The sequence below is a fragment of the Ostrea edulis genome, chromosome 3 (assembly GCF_947568905.1).
Source record: "Ostrea edulis chromosome 3, xbOstEdul1.1, whole genome shotgun sequence".
NCBI classification, from domain to species: Eukaryota; Metazoa; Mollusca; class Bivalvia; order Ostreida; family Ostreidae; genus Ostrea; species Ostrea edulis.
The window spans coordinates 76,691,383-76,711,559 of record NC_079166.1 but is presented as its reverse complement, the minus strand read 5'-3'; the positions used below and the strand labels follow the sequence as shown (position 1 = coordinate 76,711,559).

Below are 20,177 nucleotides of genomic sequence, written 5' to 3'. Positions count from 1 at the left end.
TACAGGTGGTGGTATGTGGTGTACAGGTGGTGGTATGTGGTATATAGGTGGTGGTAAGTGGTGGTATGTGGTGTATAGGTGGTGGTAAGTGGTGGTATGTGGTGTACAGGTGGTGGTATGTGGTGGTAAGTGGTGTGTATGTGGTGTATAGGTGGTGTTAATGGAAATGTGAGTGGTAGTATGATGGTAATACATGCAAACTAATAACGGTAGATCTATCTCTTTCGTTGATATTGATATGTAAAACTATCAATTCTCAGACCTGTATAGGTAGTGGTGTGATTGGTGTAGAAAAAAAGTGTTAAAACACAAGTGTTAGCATCTGATGTGGCATTAGCTGTGTGTAAATGGTGTTTATGGAAATGTGAATGGTGGTACGTGGTGTATAAGTGGTGGTATGTGGTGTTAATGAAAATAAGGGTTGTGGTATGTGGTGTTAACGAAAGTGTAGGTAGGGTGTGTGTGATGTTAACGAAAGTGTGGATGGTAGTAGTTGGTTGGTTATTTCACGTCCCCCGAGAAATGTTCACCCTTATATACACCACAATAACCATTAAGCATAGGACTTCATCCACAAGAATAACAAATAATAGTTTGCAACTTAAAGTGTTTAAGAATAAAGAAACATATTCGTTTTATCTATCAATATCGGTGTATGTTGGAGGAGGTGGGGGACCCATCACTCTCTCTTTATGCTCGTGTAACATATAAAGTCGTCATACGTTGTTGACTGAACTTTTTCTACATGTAACTCAAACTTGTTTTTGAAATTATATACATATAATGTACGGAAGCCGATAGGTGCCAGGGTATATAATTGATATTCATTTTACTGGCGGTCGCCATTTATTAACTGGTGCATGGTCGCCACTTATTTGCTGGCGGCCGCCATATACATAGGTATATATATTAACTGGCGGTCGTCACTTAATTCAAATGGCGGCCACCACTGAATTTATCTGGCGGACAACACTGAATTCATCTGGCGGACGACACTGAATTCATACATGACTGCCAATTTCAAAAATAATTCTTATTTCTGAGACGTCGCGCTCGCTTTTTGCATCAATTTTGGTAACGTCAAAATGACGTGAAAACGCAACGTCATCACATCGATATATGATTCACGTTAAAATAAGTCTCGATGAAAGAAAAATATGAAATTGATATGCCAGGGATATGACAGTTAAGGCTAACAAAGCGCAAAACTAATTACATTGTAGATATTTTTCTTGAGACATTATATTTAGGTAATGGATACACTAATCATTTAATAACTTTTAAAGTGATGACTTATAAACGATGCTGATTGGTTGAAAAATTCGTTTGATTTCTCTGTCAAAATTTCGTTCGGAGTTCATCTGCACTAAGCACGCGGGACTACTTTTCTCTGGAATGCGCCTTCCCCGTTCTAATTTTAGCGCTATTTCTAGCACGGGATTTTCCACACAAGCATTATATATAACAAAATGCATTTGTTTGATTTTTGTTTTTCATTACTATCAAAAATAAACACAACTAAAGATATGAATAAAATACAAATTAATTTAAAGAAACAACATACATAGGCGATGACGTGGCAGAATAGTCAATTTGATGACGTAGACCACTTACTGGTAGAAGTAGACAGATTACACGAGTTCCCGGTATGAATCGTCTGCTTTACGAGATCGATAACATGACGGAGCAAGTGGCGACTTCTGATCTGGTAAATATCAATGAAATTGAACTGCGTTATATGGGGCTCAGTCAACGAGTGCGTTTTAAACGTTTTCCTCGATATTGAAATGGAGCCGAATTGCATTCCACCGTTCCAACGACACAACCAGTGTTCAACGTCTCCTCCAACACGATGCTGCATAAATCCAGTCACCACTTGTTATCTTCCTTTATATTTAATTCAGCTTTTAACCATTGCACCTTTAATTTGGCGTATAATCCATTTAACGTAGTTCCACACTCCTGTGACGTCATAAGATTTTCCAAAGTCAATAATTTAATGACTGGAACATAAATTTTGTTGGAGTCTTTTTCAATAGTTATTGTAAAAAATCTTGTTAGCCATAAAATATTTCAAAAGTCTTAGTTATATTTGAATAGTCAATGTGTTTCAAAATATTGAATCCAAGGACAATAACTCTGTTTTCATTAAATTATTTATCAAGTCCATTATGCAATAGATTTCCTATATTTTTCACAAACATTTTATCAAGGTGATAAGGAATTATTATCTGTGTCTTTTCATGTAATTACATAAAATTTTAATCCATCAGTGGTTTTGAATAGCTCAGCTGTATGGTGCCAGACTTAGGTTTTTTATTGGGGTATACATACTCTGGAAGCTATAGATTTGAAATTATTTAGGAAAGGTATGGATTTTTTTTCATAAATAACTATAGCAGATGTACATCTACTAATATAAACAGAAAAAATGATATGTAAACCATGCTATAAGGAAGTTGTGTCCATATTAGTTTGTTTTTTAACATTTTGGAGAATAAGGCTAATTCAATAATTTTGCACTTATTATACTGAAACTTGATGAACATATTGAAAATGAAATATGTTTTAGTTATTGACATGTTTCCTGATAAATAAATGCAATTTAAATTATTATTTCTTTTTTCATTTTAAAATAACAACAGATAACTGTTTCCAATGAATTTCATAAAAATCTACATAGGGGTACACGACTTCAGTAGTGACTGTAATGAAAATTAATATGGAAATCCTTAACTAATTTGCCTTTTTTCATTACTCTGAATGTTAATCTATTGATTCCAAACAAAAAAATGCTACCTAAACCCCAAAAATTCAGGACTAAGGACCCACCTTAAATCTGCACAGTAACTGTTCCTGACCTGAACGCACAGCCATGCCGTTTTGTTTTTGTTTTCATTCTTGCCTATATGTATTCCTACGCGCCTTTTCAGAAACGTTAATTCAAGCTTTTTGATGGGAGAAACTATTTGTTTTTCTATCTTAAAAACATAATTATATGATAAGAAATAAAACTTATAATTCTTTGTTTGATGTATGTATCAAACAAAGAATTATAAGTTTCATTTCTTAAAACTTGCGACTTAATGATGATTGATGAGTTATGTTTTCCGCCACACTGAACAATTTTTCAGATTTTATTGGTGGAAGAGAGAACCCAGATACAATGTACCTGGGAAGAGACCACCGACCTTCCGAGAGTAAACTGGGAAACTTTCTCACTTACCGGCGCGAGGTGAGAGGCCGTGTGATTTTGAGCGCGATGCTCTAACCACTCGGCCACGGAGGCCCTACGATATTTCATCCGTTATCTTCATTAACTTTTCTGTTTTAAACCATCAGGAGTATATTATCATAATATTTTAAAAGAAAAGTCCATCATGAACTCTCCAAAATAGTTTCGCTCATCTTGTGATTTTGAGTACTTCGTCATGCAATAATTGTAATCTTAAATGATTACAATAAAAATGTATATTATAATTATGTAATTTGGCACATATTTTTATGCGCGATTAACAACTAACACGTCACCCGCCGTTACACAGAGATATTACTTCCATAGACAATATATGTTGATTTAGAAAAAAAAATATATTGAATATAATCATGGTACGAGGATTTAGGTATGAATTAATTCTTACATGCATGCATGCAGCCTAACTGAAATTTACTATCCATAATTCAGTGCATGTCTCTAATACTGTATAGGATGGTTTTCTATGTATATGTGTAAACACCACATCACTGAAGTGAACACGAAACGCTTACATTGTAAAATTGTTTGATGAATAAACACATGTACATGTATGTATCCTGCGAAATCACAATTTCGTTTTGCACTTCGTTTTTTGAATACATGTATAACATTGATTAAACAGACACAGTTACGGATATTTTTCTGGTTAACCTAGAATTGTAAGGGGTTCTCATGGCAATGTAGGCACGTAGAAAAAGGGAGGGGGCTTTTTTGACAATGTTCGACAATTGCTATTTCTAAATTCAAATTTCAAATAAAGATATTTTGGGTGATCCCCCCCCCCCTTCTATTGTCAAAGGCATTTGATCATGCATGACACAAGGGACTTACTAAGTTACAAATTTAGAGTCAGTGATAATTTGCTAAAATTGTTCCAAAGTTATCTAAACAGAAATAAAATGGTATACTGCACAGAAACACATGTTTAATTCAAACTTACATGTTAGAGTCCCTCAAAAGATCTGCAAGACACATACACCAAATCTTTTTAATGAATTGAATATTCGTTGTTTACGTCGGCGATTTTTAAAACAATGCTATTTCAAAATTGCACTTTTAATCAAACTGATGCTTCGATAATGATACATTGAACGTTAGGAGCGAGCTTCGCTCATGACCAACTAGGCGATATCGGGAAGATCGCTGATCAATTTAAGTACAGGTCTACCTAGTTTGTAGATTTTATTTTCATAGAAAATGTCTTGTATATCGAAAAACTTACAGAATCACTCATTACTACATCAGCATCCTCTGATTCGGGTACTACATCGCTAACACTCTTCCATTCCCCCTTCTCGTCTGTACAGTACTGTATAAGAACTGTATCACCATGTGTGCGGTTGTGCCTGCTTGTCCGTAACTTTCTTTGTCTGCCACTCACTCGTGAGAATATCGGATGTAGCCTGATCTATAACTGCCCTTTTACTTCTAACGAATCGGCTGTGTATGTTTCTGGACGGCTTTAGAATAGGCTAGGCCTAAATGCGACATCGTACACTGCACATATATCTTCGAAATCGCGTTTGTTTACAATCGTAACGTCATCATGAATGTCATAAAATGAGAGAAAAAGTAAACAATTGTCATGTTTTAATTAATCGTTGTTAGTTTATTAACACATTACTCTGAGAGAGAGAGAGAGAGAGAGAGAGAATAACTGGTGTAAAGTGTTTTATTCATATAAAACAGCCCAGATGTTACCGTGCTGTAATGCCGTGTAATACGTTTTGACACCAGCAGCGTGCACAACATTTGAGTGATTATTATTTTTTTAATATTTAGAATGGTACACAGTTACGCAGGTACGTAGTATCGTTTTCTATGGAAGTCGATAGGTGCCAGGGTATATAATTCATATTCATTGAACTGACGACCGCCACTTAATTTATGAGCGGCCGCTACATAAATTAACTGACGGCCGCCACTTATTCTATCTGGCGGTCGCCCCTTAATGTATACATTGCGGTTGTCAATTTCAAAGCCAATCTGATTCATACTGCTAAGTAATTATTTTTGAAAGATTTAGAATAGTATGCAGACACGTGGCATCGTTTTTAAAAGTGTAGGGACAGTCGGAGGAGAAATTATCTACTATTGTTGACAAGCAGAAAAGGAACCTAAAAAGTTCACTTATGCCCAAATTTTAACCATTCATTACTATCACGAAAAGGGTCAATCCGCCAATTAATGTTATTTCACATGTGAAAATTACTTAAGTTTGCAGGAGAAAATAGCGGGGAATGAACGTCGTCAATAAATGGAGGGTCAGCCCCCCCCCCCTCCCCCCCCCCCCCCCTCACCCTGGTTCTACGTGCCTGATGCGTTGGTGTATAAAGTACACATAAAGATTTTCTCGTACGCGAATCTATCGTCATTTAGTATTATAAAGAGTTATATAACTTTGTAAATTAACAGCACGACTGACAAGCAATAATACTTTAATTGTATATCAAATATATATTACTAACTATTGGAAAGCGATTGGACATCTTTCATTTTATGTGTGTGTGTGAGAGAGAGAGATAGAGAGAGAGAGAGAGAGAGAGAGAGAGAGAGAGGGGGGGGGGAATTACTGACGACCGTTATATAGATATTAAGCGGTGACCGCTATATGAATTAAGTGGAGACCGCCAGTGAAATTATGTTGCGCCCGTCGGTTAATTCATATGACGACCGCCGAATAATAAGTGGTGGCCGCCAATTAATAAGTGGTGACAGTCAGATAAATGAAGTTACGGCCGACACGTAAATTAAGTGGCGACCGACAGTTAAATCAGTATTGATTATATAGCCTAGCACCTATCGACTTCCGTAAGAATGACATTATTTCTTGTGTTACATCAATCTTGGGCTTATCTTTCCTTGTCATGGTATCTAAAATCCTCAGTACCCCTTGTCGTAAGAGGCGACAAAATGGGACGGTCGATCGGATGACATCGCAGAAAACGAGGTTCCGTGTCACAGCAGGTGAGGCACGAAAAAGATCCCTCCCTGATCATAGGCCATAAGCGCCGAACTTATCCCTAAATTTTGCAGTCCTTCGCCGGCAATGGTGACGTCTCCATATGAGTGAAATATTCTTGAGAGGGACGTTAAACAATATTCAATTAATAAATCAGTCAATAGTATCTCGAGATGAAGTGTATCATTTATTAACGACATTAACCCGCGTTCTTAGTATCGCCGAATAGAAGGGAATCTGCGTTATGCTGCATCATAATCCGCTGTCCTCTGTACTCCATTTCTTTACCAGTTGAGTACTGTAAACCGCAAATTTAATGCATTATAAATTGATGGAGGTATATTGTACATGATTAAAAATAAAAGCAGAGTTCGCTCTCCTTCAGTCGTTTTCTGTTGGTGTGTGTGCCTTACAATCTAGCGAGCATTGACATAATCATTAAACCATTCTTTGAAGAAATAAAAAATCTGCTTCGTAAATTGAGAAGACGAAGTCACAGGGGGGTGGGGGGGGGGGGGTCGATAACAGTCAGAATTAAAGATCAGAATTATATATGATACTAGTATAGAATTTTGTGATATAAAACATGTATTGTTTAATTTTTCCAAAGTTGTCATCGTCCTCAGTGGCACAGTGGATGGAGCTTTTGTGAAAGGTCTTGGGTTTGACTCTCTTCTATGCCTTTAGGTTTTAATATGAAACTCACTCTGTATATTTTGTTAAAATAGTAACCGGGGCTGGGGCATTAGGGGGGGGGGGTGTTCATTAAAACCCTATCTAACTCAATATATCATCATTACCATTATTATTTACAGTATTTATATAGCGCATTATATAATAAAAAATAATTACTCTAAGCGCTTTACATTAAAACAACAATAAACTACAATTAAAAATTGAACATACCTAAAACAGTGTAAAAAAAAATATTCGTTTCATTAAAAGAATATGAATTCTAGTTCTGGCTTACACAAAATCGTGATTAAACTACAGAAAATACATACAAAAAGGTTTCATAAAAAAGAATATCAATACTGTCACTGGAAATGGCTTACATAAAATCGTGATAAACAAGTCTGAAGAAGTAAGTTTTTAAATTTTTCTTGAAAAGCTCGAAAGAATTTTCGTTGCGGATGTAACTTGGGAGGTTATTCCAGAGTGTGGCGGTTGCTTTGTCAAACCTTTTGTCGCCATACGTTTTGGTCTTAACTCTTGGTGTTTTGAATAAGCATGGCGTTTTCGGATCGTAAAGAATTACTAAGAAATTGTTTGAAACTCACCATTCCTGAAAAAAAAAAAATCAATAGAATTGCATAACAGCTATTGCATTAAAGGTATTAAGTTGTGCATCTACCGTTTGTAACGTCTCCATATTAGAAATAAATTCTCTAATTAACGCACAGCTAAAAGACAATCGAACACAAACATTTAATCGTACATTGTATAGAAGTATGGTCATCATTAGACATTATCATATAGTGGTATATTGCATAAAATTATGGACCTCACTCTTCAACCTCCGGGGTTCATTTGATTAGAAAACACATGTACAACACTGCTGGAATGTGTGTTGGTGTTATTGTGCATTACAAGTTTGATTTATGATAAAGACACGTGCACAATATAACGTACGATGATTTATTGATTTAAATAATTGTATTTTCCGAATTTCAGGTAAATACCATGGCTACTCAACAAACGACAAAATCACGCTGTACTGCCTATTATTGGCTGATGGTTATATGTTGAATGTCAAAGAGGATTCCTACCAAAGCAACTTCAATAAGATCAAAGAAAGGTATTTTGGTGAAAATACCACACCTGATTATGAGACAGGTGAACCTCTACCTGATGGAATCATAAAAAGACAGGACGATGTAATAACGTTTGCCTCTGACGACATCCAACATGACGTCATGTACGCGTTCGTTACGGAGTGTCTGGTGGAGGACAGTGATCTCAAGTTTTTCCTGACCACGGCGTCACGTGACGTGATATCAGAATACTGCCGGTCGTGGGATTATGAGAGGAGTGATGGAGAGAGATGTCTGTATATACCGGGTGAGATGTACGAGCTATTTATAGACAGACTACAGCTAGACATCATCACACACTGTACCGTGTCAGATTGGGAGATTCATCGCAGTATCAGTAAACGTTGTAAGTATGATTATCATGGATCACCTGGCTTTGTTATTCACAGAATGTTTCTACATTGATTACCCAATCCTTTGTTAAGAATCATTGACAATTATGATATGATTATTGTGTACATTTGCAATTTCCAATTCATTTTGCATATGTCACCTAATATTGAACTTTGTAACAAAAATGATGTAAAAGTATACAACACTTTAATGCATTATCAATTCATACCTATGACGCATCTCTAAATTAAAAATTTGGGTCTAAATATTTTTGCGTAGTATTATAGTATAATACCTGTAAAATTCATGTACTAGAACATACTTTGAACGAAATTTTAATACACAACAACCTCCACAGGCCCCATCAATGTTTTCATTTTCTTATCAGTACAATGAATACATGTATGATAATGCGGCATATCAACAGACGTATATACGAGTGTTGCTAAAACGTGGACCGGAAAATGAAACGGAAGAGGGAACGGAAAACGGAAAATATTGTATGCAATAATAATTTGAGGAAGTCAGCATTTTGCAAAGTAATTATGAACAGGGGAAGCAGAACTTACACAGAGAGGGGGTAGTCCTCTACATAATCCACCGTTTAATATACTCCATACTAATGCATTAGTATTTTAAAATCTTTAACTTGCCATGAAAATCATTAATAAAAAAATCATACTGAAAAAGATTTGAATTTTAAAATTTCATATACAACGAAGAAAAGCCCCCCACCCCCAAGAAAACAACATTGTAAAAGTTCAAACATCTTTTCAACAATTCTCCCCAAACACAGCTTTCTTAAATCTAACTTGCTTTTATTTGTAATTTAGATATACACCTGGTATAATACATGTACAGTGTATGTATTATGTATCACATCAACTTTTTAAGCGAACGAATCCGATATGTATAAAGGATTTGGCAGTGGCGGATTCAGATTTAAATTTAAGATAAATCGTGGTATCTTGTTTCGAAAAATGTATTAAACGATAAAAGAAACTATAATTTATTCCATTCCAGGAGAAATAAATGACAAAATCTTTTGATTTCTTGAATTACTTAATTGGGAGAACTTCATTTTGAAAACGGCACAGTATATCAATGTCTATCACAAAAACATTATAAGGTGTGACAATCAAAATCACCGCAATACTTACAATGTAGTAATTAGATACAGAAGGATTGCAAAGATGAGTGTCCATGTGGAGTACATTAAACCATTCAATAATTTCCTATTTGAAAAACTACTTAATGTATACATTGTTTCAATGTATGTGGATGGGTCTCTGTTCAATATGGCTACATGTATGACAAATTACCGATGTCTGACATCACGGTCAGGAGTTTTGTGTATTCAGCTAAAACACACAAATTAACATAATTTGATTCCATATCGGCTTATTTGGTCATGTTTTAAAATTAATTTACACACCAAATTTTTCCACAGTCTTGGCGTAAAAATGCGTAAGGGCAAAAATTACAAATTGTACCCCCCCCCCCCCCTTGCGCTTGACCGCTAAGGAAGGATATCATAACATATTTTGAAATAAATCGAAAGAGAAAGATGTATTATATCGCTTGTTTAAGATTTCAAAGTCCTGCCTCCATTCTCTCTAATTTTATTGACCCTCTAATAAGCGACAAACATAAGAATTGCATGAAACAATTTTTCGGATTTCCATACATATCAAACTTTGAACGGAACGTTTGATAGATGCTCACAAAATAGAAAAAGAAAAGCCCAATTCATGGTGACAGAACACGATGAAGTAATAGGTGGAGTTAGGGAGGTGAAAAGAAATACAACCTAAATAAACAAAAGGAAAGTATTTGGGGCATATATTTGTTGGGGTGAACCTTGCAGGGTGACATTTGCAAATTAGACGATCGATCCCGATGCCGGCTTATTTTGTAGAATATTAAACATACCTTTTTGATGCACACTGTGCATTGATACAGTAGTTTATATTTTCAATCACTTTACTACCCCCCCTCCCCATAAAAAATCATGCCAAGAAATTCTCAGTTAAATCTCCGATGTAGGAAAACCGTTATAAATCATTGACCACAATTAAGAGATGAAGCGGCGGCTACTATACTAATCAGTATGTAATGTGCTTCTGTTGAACCCAAAACGTCCAGAGCGGACGGGATTTCTTGGCATGGGTTTCATTGTTTTGTTGAGCTAACTTCAAAGGAGATAAGAAATAAGGCCTTTAAAACGGTGTAAACGTTCATGTGGAACAGGGGCGGATCCAGGAGTTGCGGTTAAGGGGGCGCCACTTTATGAGGCAGGGGATCTGGGAGAAGCCCTGTTGGGTGCCCATGGGGCGAATTCCCTGGAAGTTCCTGGATTTTACAGATTCTATAGGGCTTGAAATATGTCTCCTATTTAGTGACTTGTACTATTTTCTATCATTTTTTACAAGGTAATAAATTGACGCAAATATTAAGGGTTTTGGGAAAAAAATAAGCTATCCCACCAAAGTAATTCAAGAAATCAAAAGATTTTGTCATTTTTTTCACCGGGAGTGGAAGAAATTATTGCTTCTTATATGGTTTAATACATTTTTCTAAACAAGATACCACGATTTACCTTAGATTTGAAAATTTTATGGGAAGGGGGGGGGGGCGCCGACTGCGCCCCCCTTAAATCCGCCACTGTGGAGGACACCCCCCCCCCCATTCCCCCACATATTTCTCATCCTCATATATGCATATCATAACATACAGAAAAATAAGGTTTAGATTAAAGTAATTTAAAAAAAAAAAAAAAAATGTTCAGAACCTCTGAGGAGATAAGATCCATTACTTTAAACAAAAATTACCCGTGAGTCACAGTTCAATAGATTCGAAAAGCATAATTAATGAGTAATGTTTCGGATTGAAATTCAGCAGATGCAGATTCCATTATAGTACCAACAAGCAACACATTGTATCACATTGAGCGACATTAAAGATCAAGATGAAATTATCTGAGATCTAAATTTAGTTTTTTTGAGAGCGTCAATTTCGGATTTGAGTAATAATACATTGATCAGCATCTTATTAGACAGTTTGTACAGTATCAGATTCCTTACGCGGGCTTTCAACTTGGTCCTAAAAATGCATCCTAGTCTCAAACTGATTTCAGTTCAAATTCTTTTAAAATTCCATCAAAGCCTGATATTTTTATATCTAGAGAAGATATCTTCAAGAGTGGCAATTCTAACGATAACATAATCAAGTTGTTTTTTTTTAATTTCCCAGTACAATGTGTTGTAAGTCTGCTTAACTTGTTGAAAGGGAGGGGGTGACAGATTGAGATAGAGGAGCTGGAGTGCTTGAAGTATATAGCGGATATTCAATGTTTTGCTGTTGGATATAGAATTCCTTTCACGAGGGAGACAGAATTTTTGTTTATATTTACACGAGAGCGAAGTAAGCGTGAAAATATAAAACAATCCTATCTCATGCATGAAATAGATTTTATATCCAATAACGAAAACATTAAATTTTCTGTTAATAACATTTTCTTCATTTTTTCCTTCAGCAAATTTAGCTGTCCCTGTATAAACAATGATGAATAGAAATCACTTGTAGCGCACAAGGAATACCGACGAAGCGAGAAACTGCCGTCTTGGTTCTTCTGTACATGTACTTGGTTGATCAAAAGATATATGTAGGCTAAATATATAGGCCAACTTTTACTTCAAAGCACAAGATCGACCTTTGAGTCGCTCCGACGGAAAACTGAGAAAGAAATCTAAGTTTAACATCACACAACATACAAGTACCCCCCCCCCCCCCCCCCCCCCACCCGTGAAAATTATTTTGAGGTATTCATATAAAAAAGAAAATAAAAAATCAATTATATATAACGTAAAATGAAGGTGATCTTGTGTATCGCGGATGAATTTATATTTTGACAAGTAGTCACGGTTGTTATTATCACACTGTGAAAATAATACTTTTGTGAAAATATGTTTTATTCACTGGATAAAGTTCAGTATTTCACTGTTGAAAATGTAATAAATTGAATTAAATGGTGATTAGGAATGAAATTGGTTTGCGAGGTATTGGTATTGGTTTGTATTACATTATCGCTGAAAAATTATCCCAGGTGTGAATATAAGGCAGAACGTCAGAGTCTAAGTGTATGAAATTTCCATTATGGTGGAGTGACACAAAAGACTTCCGAACTCCTGTACGATCACTACTCACATAGAATAACTGAAATCTAAGTACGCCCACTTACATTATCAAAACTATTCCATGGTGTTAGTTAATCAGTTTATACGAAATGCCAAATTAGACATTTAGACTATGTTCACATTCAAAAGGGATGACATCATGTTTTTTCTACAGTAAGTTATATATAAATCGCAAACATAAATATACATGAAAAATCACGTGTACATGTTGCATATTTGAATAAATGAAATATATTTTACGAATTAATTATTTTGAATTTCATTTACGCACATTTCAAAGCTACATATTTAGAATGCACGTGTATCATTGGTTATATGATGTGTAAATCACTTCATATCCTGATCATGTAGATATAGTCACAAAGTGATTATGGATAGGGCACGATGTTATTACGATTTCATGTTGTAGTTTTCTCCTTTTAAAGTCTTCAGAAAATACTGTTGTACTTTTTGTAAAGCTGAGTTACTTTTGTATACTTTCAGTGAAAATACCTAGGGAAATTCTCGAGTGGGACTATGATGCGCGAAGAAGATACGCAGAATGTGTCAAGAAAGGAACTCAAGCAATACACAGAGCTCGTGCAATGATAGTTGGATGCGCAGGGGCTGGGAAATCTACTCTGCTTAAACGTCTACAGAAACGAAGTATGGATGAACTGAAAAAGGTTCAGTCTACTGTAGGATTAGAAGTACACGAAGACTTATTTGAAATTGTTCCAGAATGTGATTGCTTAAAAGGTAAAATGAATACATAACGCACGCACACACACACGCACGCACGCACGCACACTCACACGCATACTCACACGCACGCACGCGCACACACACACTCACACTCATACACGCACGCACACACATTGATTATCGCGTAACCCTATCATAATCCCAAAATATATGTACCCCAAGGCTTATAATGTTGCTGAAATGTAAACAATGTCATTTTTTACAAAAAAGAACAATACAACTGTTTCATTGTGTTTTCCCACCGGCTGTTTCTTTGTGTAACGTTTGGGGATCACATGGAAGATTGACGTCAAGGCCGATATTCCTTCAAAATTTGTTATTGATATCAATGATAGAAAACAAACAATAATAATGTCTCAAAACGATATAAGACCAGGATTTTACCAACAAATATCAGCAAATTCATACTGTAACAGTACGTGTTATCTAGCATTCATGGCTGATTTATGACAATAAAAACCATAGGCGCCCGGGACACTGATAATGGAAAATAAAGACGATAGAGGGAATTCGAACTATGATGGATACATTTTAGTAACTGTATTGTGTGAACTTTTAGTATGCTAATTGATTTTGTTCAATTTATACTAACATGCTATATGATGAATTTACCACGTTTAGGATTGGACCTTACCCACTATAAATAGAAAAGAACACGCATTGCCACTATCTAGTCCAACACGTGTAGGATTGGACCTTACCCACTATCAATAAAAAAGAACACGTCTTGCCACTATCTAGTCCCCTTCTGTGCCCCTCGATCAGAATATCCGTGAGAAACCGATAAATCGCCCTTTTTCCGTTGTAAAGTAAGACGTGTCTAATTACAAAGATCAAAATTATAATGTATGTCCGTCTACAACCAATATTCACCACATTTCTATTGTTTCCAACAAAACTTTACTCGGCTGTTCAGAATTCACTCTACCAATCACTGAAGTTGATTTATTCGATCCGAGATAAAACTGAGCGCGATCTATCGAAAGCCAGGGGATACCAAATACACATGTATTGGAAAAGGACAAAGATGAATGCAGGGACTATAACGTTGTTCTACATGTAACACTGTTTGACTGCCCAAGCAGGTTTTTGCACAATGTGTCATATGTGTGAAGAATGCATCGCCGCAAATGGCGGTCATACACGCTATCAAAGTGGAAATTGTTTGCACCCCCTCCCTTATTTTCAATGAACATAATCTGTTATTTAGTGTTTGAATTGAAAGACAATGTATTCTTTTAAATATTAGTATACATGTCCTGGGGACATAATCTTATGTATAAGAATCTATAAGTGGGATGACTAAACTACGCAGTCTCCTTTCACAATCTTATTAAAACCAGATCTTCAATCCGCTCCTCTATTGGCCATGTCGCGAATGCGACATGGCCAATAGAGGAGCGGATTGAAGAACGCGACATGGCCAATAGAGGAGCGGATTGAAGATCTGGTTTTAATCAGATTGTCTCTTTTCACAGCTAGTATGTATTATATATCTACGTCTGTTGATATGACGCATTACCATACATGTATTCGTTGTACTGATTAGTAAATGAAAACATTGATGAGGCCTTGGACGTTGTTGTGTATTAAGATTTCGTTCAAAGATCAAATACTTGACTATGGAAAGTATGTAGCCCTCCACACAAAAAATCCCCTACCTACATGTATCTCTTCGGGGTTCAGAAATCTGAACCAAAATAACATTGAATGTTTCCTTTTTACCCCATCTTCAACATTTTAAATCACGTGTGTATAGAAGGGGCTGGTGTTGGGGTATTCATCTCCAAAATTTGCTTCCATTTTCCCCCAGACTTCAATTTCGTAAATTGTGGGAGAGGGGTTCGCTCGCACTCCACTACATTCATAATTCTCAAAAATTACATTATTCTCATTCACTATGGTTATCAATGTTTCGGTGTTTAATCACTGACGGATCCACGCGATTCAACGTGGCTGCTTTACATTGTATTTTAATTTACGGTGACCATAAGCTACATTATCATAGAATACTTGATTCTGGAATAGGTTAAGATAATTCAAGGATTAACATACATGATGAGAAAATGCAGTAAATGAAGTTTTAAGACTTTTATACTCCTGATCTTCTTGTAATGAAATGGATCTGTAACGCTAAAGACAATTCATTTTCATCATCAAAGAACATCTACTGCTTCGTAATGATTTAGACATCCATTGATTGACATATGCAAGGTGAAGATAACGAACAGTGATCAATCTCATAACTCCTATAAGCAATACAAAATAGATAGTTGGGTAAACACAGACCCTGAACACACGAGAGGTGGGACCAGGTGCCCAGGAGGAGCAAGCATCCCCTGTCGACCGGTCACACCCGCCGTGAGCCCCATATCCCGATCAGGCAAACGGAGTCATCCGCAATCAAAATCAGTGTGCCAAGAACGGCTTAACAATCGGTATGAAACACGTCAGACAGCATTTGACCCATCGCGAGGTTGTACTGACGAACTAGATCGCCATAACGACCATAGAACTTGCGAAATGCTGACTTCAATCAAGACTGTTGAAACCCCTGAACCATCAACTTCTTTGTCAGTAGCTTACCTCGATTTAAAAACATATATATGTTAATCAAGTGACCCTCGTGATTCTTTTTCTATTTTCTATACCAACGCATAGTTTGAGAACAATGGAAAACAACCAGGAAACATTACATCTAAACATATAAAACCGCATGTATCAAGAAAACACATTAAAAGTAGAACAAGAACACTATGTCGTAATTAGATTTGTATCACTGTTTGAGCCGCAGAAAACACAATATCAGTCATATCATATCTCCCGAATCTTTAAGGTAAAGTGAATGTGACAGAAGTGAGACCATACCAAAACTTGACTAAATTGTCTAAAGTGTACGTCTACGGCTACATAGAAACTAACTATGCTGAAACATATTGTTGCGGTGGCCATATGCTTAGGGCGTTCGTTTTGAAACTTGGAAATCCCCGGCTTGATTCTCGGTCCTAGTGCCATATGTACGGAATACCTTGTACATTTATACGTTTAATAAGTTGCATTACGTACCACATGTTACATGTATTTGAAGTGAAAGCCATGGTTCTTTCGGATATAACGATAACAAACGGCCTATGGGCCACATCGCTCACATTAGTCACATTAGCCCTGTCGCTGTTCACCTGTTGAGATTTTTTATTTCATTTTTTTTTGGAGTCGGCTCGTGAAGCGAGATGATCCTTGCTGTCAATGGCGTGCGGATTTATCGCGGCTCATAAACTTTCTGTTTATTCTTACACCGACAGCAAATAATTCCCGCGGACAAAGATCTTCAAATAAATTTCATTTGCTTTTTTGAACACCTTCATTAAGTTTTGAAGACCTATCATACATATATGTTGACATTCTTATAACAGTGTAATTTAAATGAGTCACCTCAATACCTTTAAAGAATCTAAACATAGTGCGCATGAATACATGATGTAAGCAAATTAAGTCAATAAGGAGTGTCACAGGGATTGTACATTAAACAGGCGACGTACGCGTGTCTAAATATATCGACTACAAAAATAGAATCGTAAACATGAAACAAATAACTTTTATAATAAAGAAAGTACTATGTCGCTTTCTTGGGTTGGAAAAGAATAGTAAATATTTGAAAATGGTATTGGTCTATTACGACCGATCATACTCCCCGTCGAGGCCTTTTCGAAAGTGTGTCAAAGACTACACAATGCGACTATTTCTACGGGAATCTACCGGGATGAGACGATGAACGTACGTTCAGTTCATCATGTTTTCGCTTTCAGACTATTCTATAGTCAGACTCAGTTATAGATAATTACATTAACCGCATTTTGCCGAATATATTTAATACGCATCCCCTTTTGGGGCCCGTAAATTGTGAAAATACCATAGTTCGTGTGTACCATCGCATTTAACTTCACGAGAAATCTTTGTGGAATGTATTATTTAATAATGCAGATTCTCAAAAAAAAAAATCCTATACTAGAATTTGTATACAGTGCAGCAATCTTGTCCTCGTACACTACATAGCAGTATTTTCGGGGAAATAATGTTGATTTCAGCAAAGCACGAGAGTTTGTAGCAATGAAGTTTTAACAGACTCGATATTTTTAATTTCATATCAATTAAATAGCCGATGCGAGCGGTCAATGTGTTGTAATCAAAACATCACCCAAGCTTCGAAAATTGACGTTCTAAGGTGTGATATAACGACCCCCTCGGTAATTATAAACATATCAATAACCCAAACCAGTAATTTAATTGGTAATAAATGAAGAATTCAAACATAACCCTCTAAAATTTCGCCGCATTTAGATGGATAAGTACATCAGTCGTTTACTGCATCAGGAAAGTCAAATTTCAAAAGTAATCGCATATTCCCAGACCCATGAAAAACGTGCAACATGCAGAAATCTGAAAAAAATCAAGTGACACAGGACGTGTACACAAAATATATGCTAGTCACGATATTATAATATCATGGCAGTTTTAAAAATAAGATTTTTTTTCTTCTTAAAACAATTTTACGCTTTTAGATATGTAATTAACGTGGCGAAAAATTAAGTGCACATTGCATTGACTACTTAAAACAAAATGAGTCAAAAACCTTTAGTGGTATGTAATATGGGTCCGTTCTCATAAAAAGAGAGTGCGTATCAAATTTGGTTAAATACGAGTGTAAATTAATAAGCTTAATACATTATTCCGATTGTAATTTTTTCTAGAATTATGGAAGCCCATTAATGTCATCGTAGTAGTCAATACTTACGTTTTTTTTTCTAAGTACGGAAACCCATTTTAGCCATATTTCTAAATCCATGTGCCTGTATATGAGATTCTGTAAACAATTACTTATGCCCCCTTTCAAAGAAGAGGGGGGGGGATTCCTTTGCACTTGTCGGTCTGCAGACCACATGTTCGCTCAAGATATTGGGAAACATTCACTTGATTGTTATGATATTTGGTTGGTTATGAGTAGAAGGGGAGCCCTATTGATTTTAGGTCAAAATGTGAATAGTCAGTCCACTCTGGATATAGGAATATACTGTCCGTTCAATATCTTGAGGACCCTTTGCTTGACAGACATCAAACTGGGTACACTGGTACATTCTAAGGAGCAGATGACCCCTAATGATTCTAACGTCACATGGTTATAGGGCAAGGGTCAAAATGGACATAGGAATATATTATCCACTCAATATCTCGAGAACACTTTGCTTGATGAACATCAAACTTGGAAGACTGGTACATCTTAAGAATTAGAGGACCCATATTGATTTTGAGGTCACATGATTAAAGGTCAAGGGTCAAACTGGACATAGTAATATATTGTCTCCAATACTTAAAGAATCAGTAGCTTGATTGACACCAAGCATGGCACACTGGTACATCATACAGAGTAGATGATTCCTATTTATTTTAGGTCACATGGTCAAAGACCAAGGGTCAGTCCATTCTGGACATAGGACGATATTGTCTACTCAATGTCTTGACTTGAAATGGTTTGGTACTATTATCAATTAAATGATGCATGTGTATAACCTTTTTATCAATTCTGCACCACGTAGGGGGTGTTGTTGTATATTTGTATTGCTTGACAAACATTTATTGTTAGCCGAGTTGCGTAGCAAATCTCGGCTTTTAAATTGGCGAAGGATGGGTGTCCAGTCGAGCGGGCGGGCGGCGTCCACAATTAGCTTGTCTGGTCTCTAACTTTCATACTTTTAGGTGCATCTTTGTGAGACTTCCATCACATAATCACATTCAAAAGAGGAAGGTTCCTATATATTTTGAGGTCGAACAGTCGAAGGTTAAGGTCACTGTCATTAAATGACATATATTTGAGCTTGTTCGATCTCTAACTTTCATACTACTGGGGGCATCTTTGTGAAACTTACATCCAAACGAGGAAGGTTCCTATTTATTTTGAGGTCAAAAGGACAAAGGCCAAGATCGCTTTGTCATTAAATGCCACGGACTGAGCTTACCCGGTCTCTAACGTTCATACTACTTGGTGCGTCTTTGTCAGACTTGCATATTTTGATCACATCCAAAAGAGGAAGGTTTATTTTAAGGTCAAAGGTCAAGATCTCTTTATTACTATATACTGTAGATTTGAGTTTGTCTCTAACTTTTATACATGTACTTGCTGGTGCATGTTTATCAGACTTCAAATCCTGATGACATTCAAGATTCATGTTGCTATTGAAATCCAAAGCTCAAGGTCATCATCACACTATATACCTATTGCGACCGAACACATTTCAAACTTCATCTCGGACATACGCATCTTTGATGCGTTTTAGCGATTTTTGTCCCTCACCGCAACGCGGAAGGGGACATAAAACACCAGTGTTCGTGCGTCCGTCCGTCCGTCCCACTTCACATTGTGGACGCAACTCCTCAGAAACCGCTCAAGGGATTGTGTTCATATTTTGTAGGATTGTTAATCCCCATGTCTAGTTGATCATATTTTGCTGCCATTTTGATTCGACAATTTTTACAGGAGTTATGGGACTTTGTTGAATTTTTACATGCTACACTATAGGATCACATTGTGGACGCACCTCCTCAGAAACCGCTCGATGGATTTTGTTCATATAATGTGGGATTGTTAGTCACCATGTGTAGTTGATCATATTATGCCACCATATTGATTCGACAAATTTTACAGGAGTTATGGAACTTTGTTGAATTTGTAAATGCTACATTATAGAAACACTTTGTGGACGCAACTCCTCTGAAAACGCTCAACGGATTTTGTTCAAATGTTGTAGGATTGTTAGTCACCGTATGTAGTTGATCATATTGCGCCGTCATTTTAATTCGACAAATCTTACAGGAGTTAT

General features: G+C 36.3%; 1 protein-coding gene across 1 annotated transcript in view; it reads left to right on the top strand.

Annotated features, from left to right (window-relative positions):
• LOC130052885 (uncharacterized) overlaps positions 1-20,177 on the top strand; it is an 87,972-nt gene that overhangs the window by 45,916 nt on the left and 21,879 nt on the right. Inside the window, exons 4-5 of the mRNA XM_056159048.1 lie at positions 7,893-8,378; positions 13,045-13,299. Coding sequence (XP_056015023.1) covers positions 7,893-8,378; positions 13,045-13,299 — 741 coding nt within the window. The remainder of the gene's footprint in view (positions 1-7,892; positions 8,379-13,044; positions 13,300-20,177) is intronic.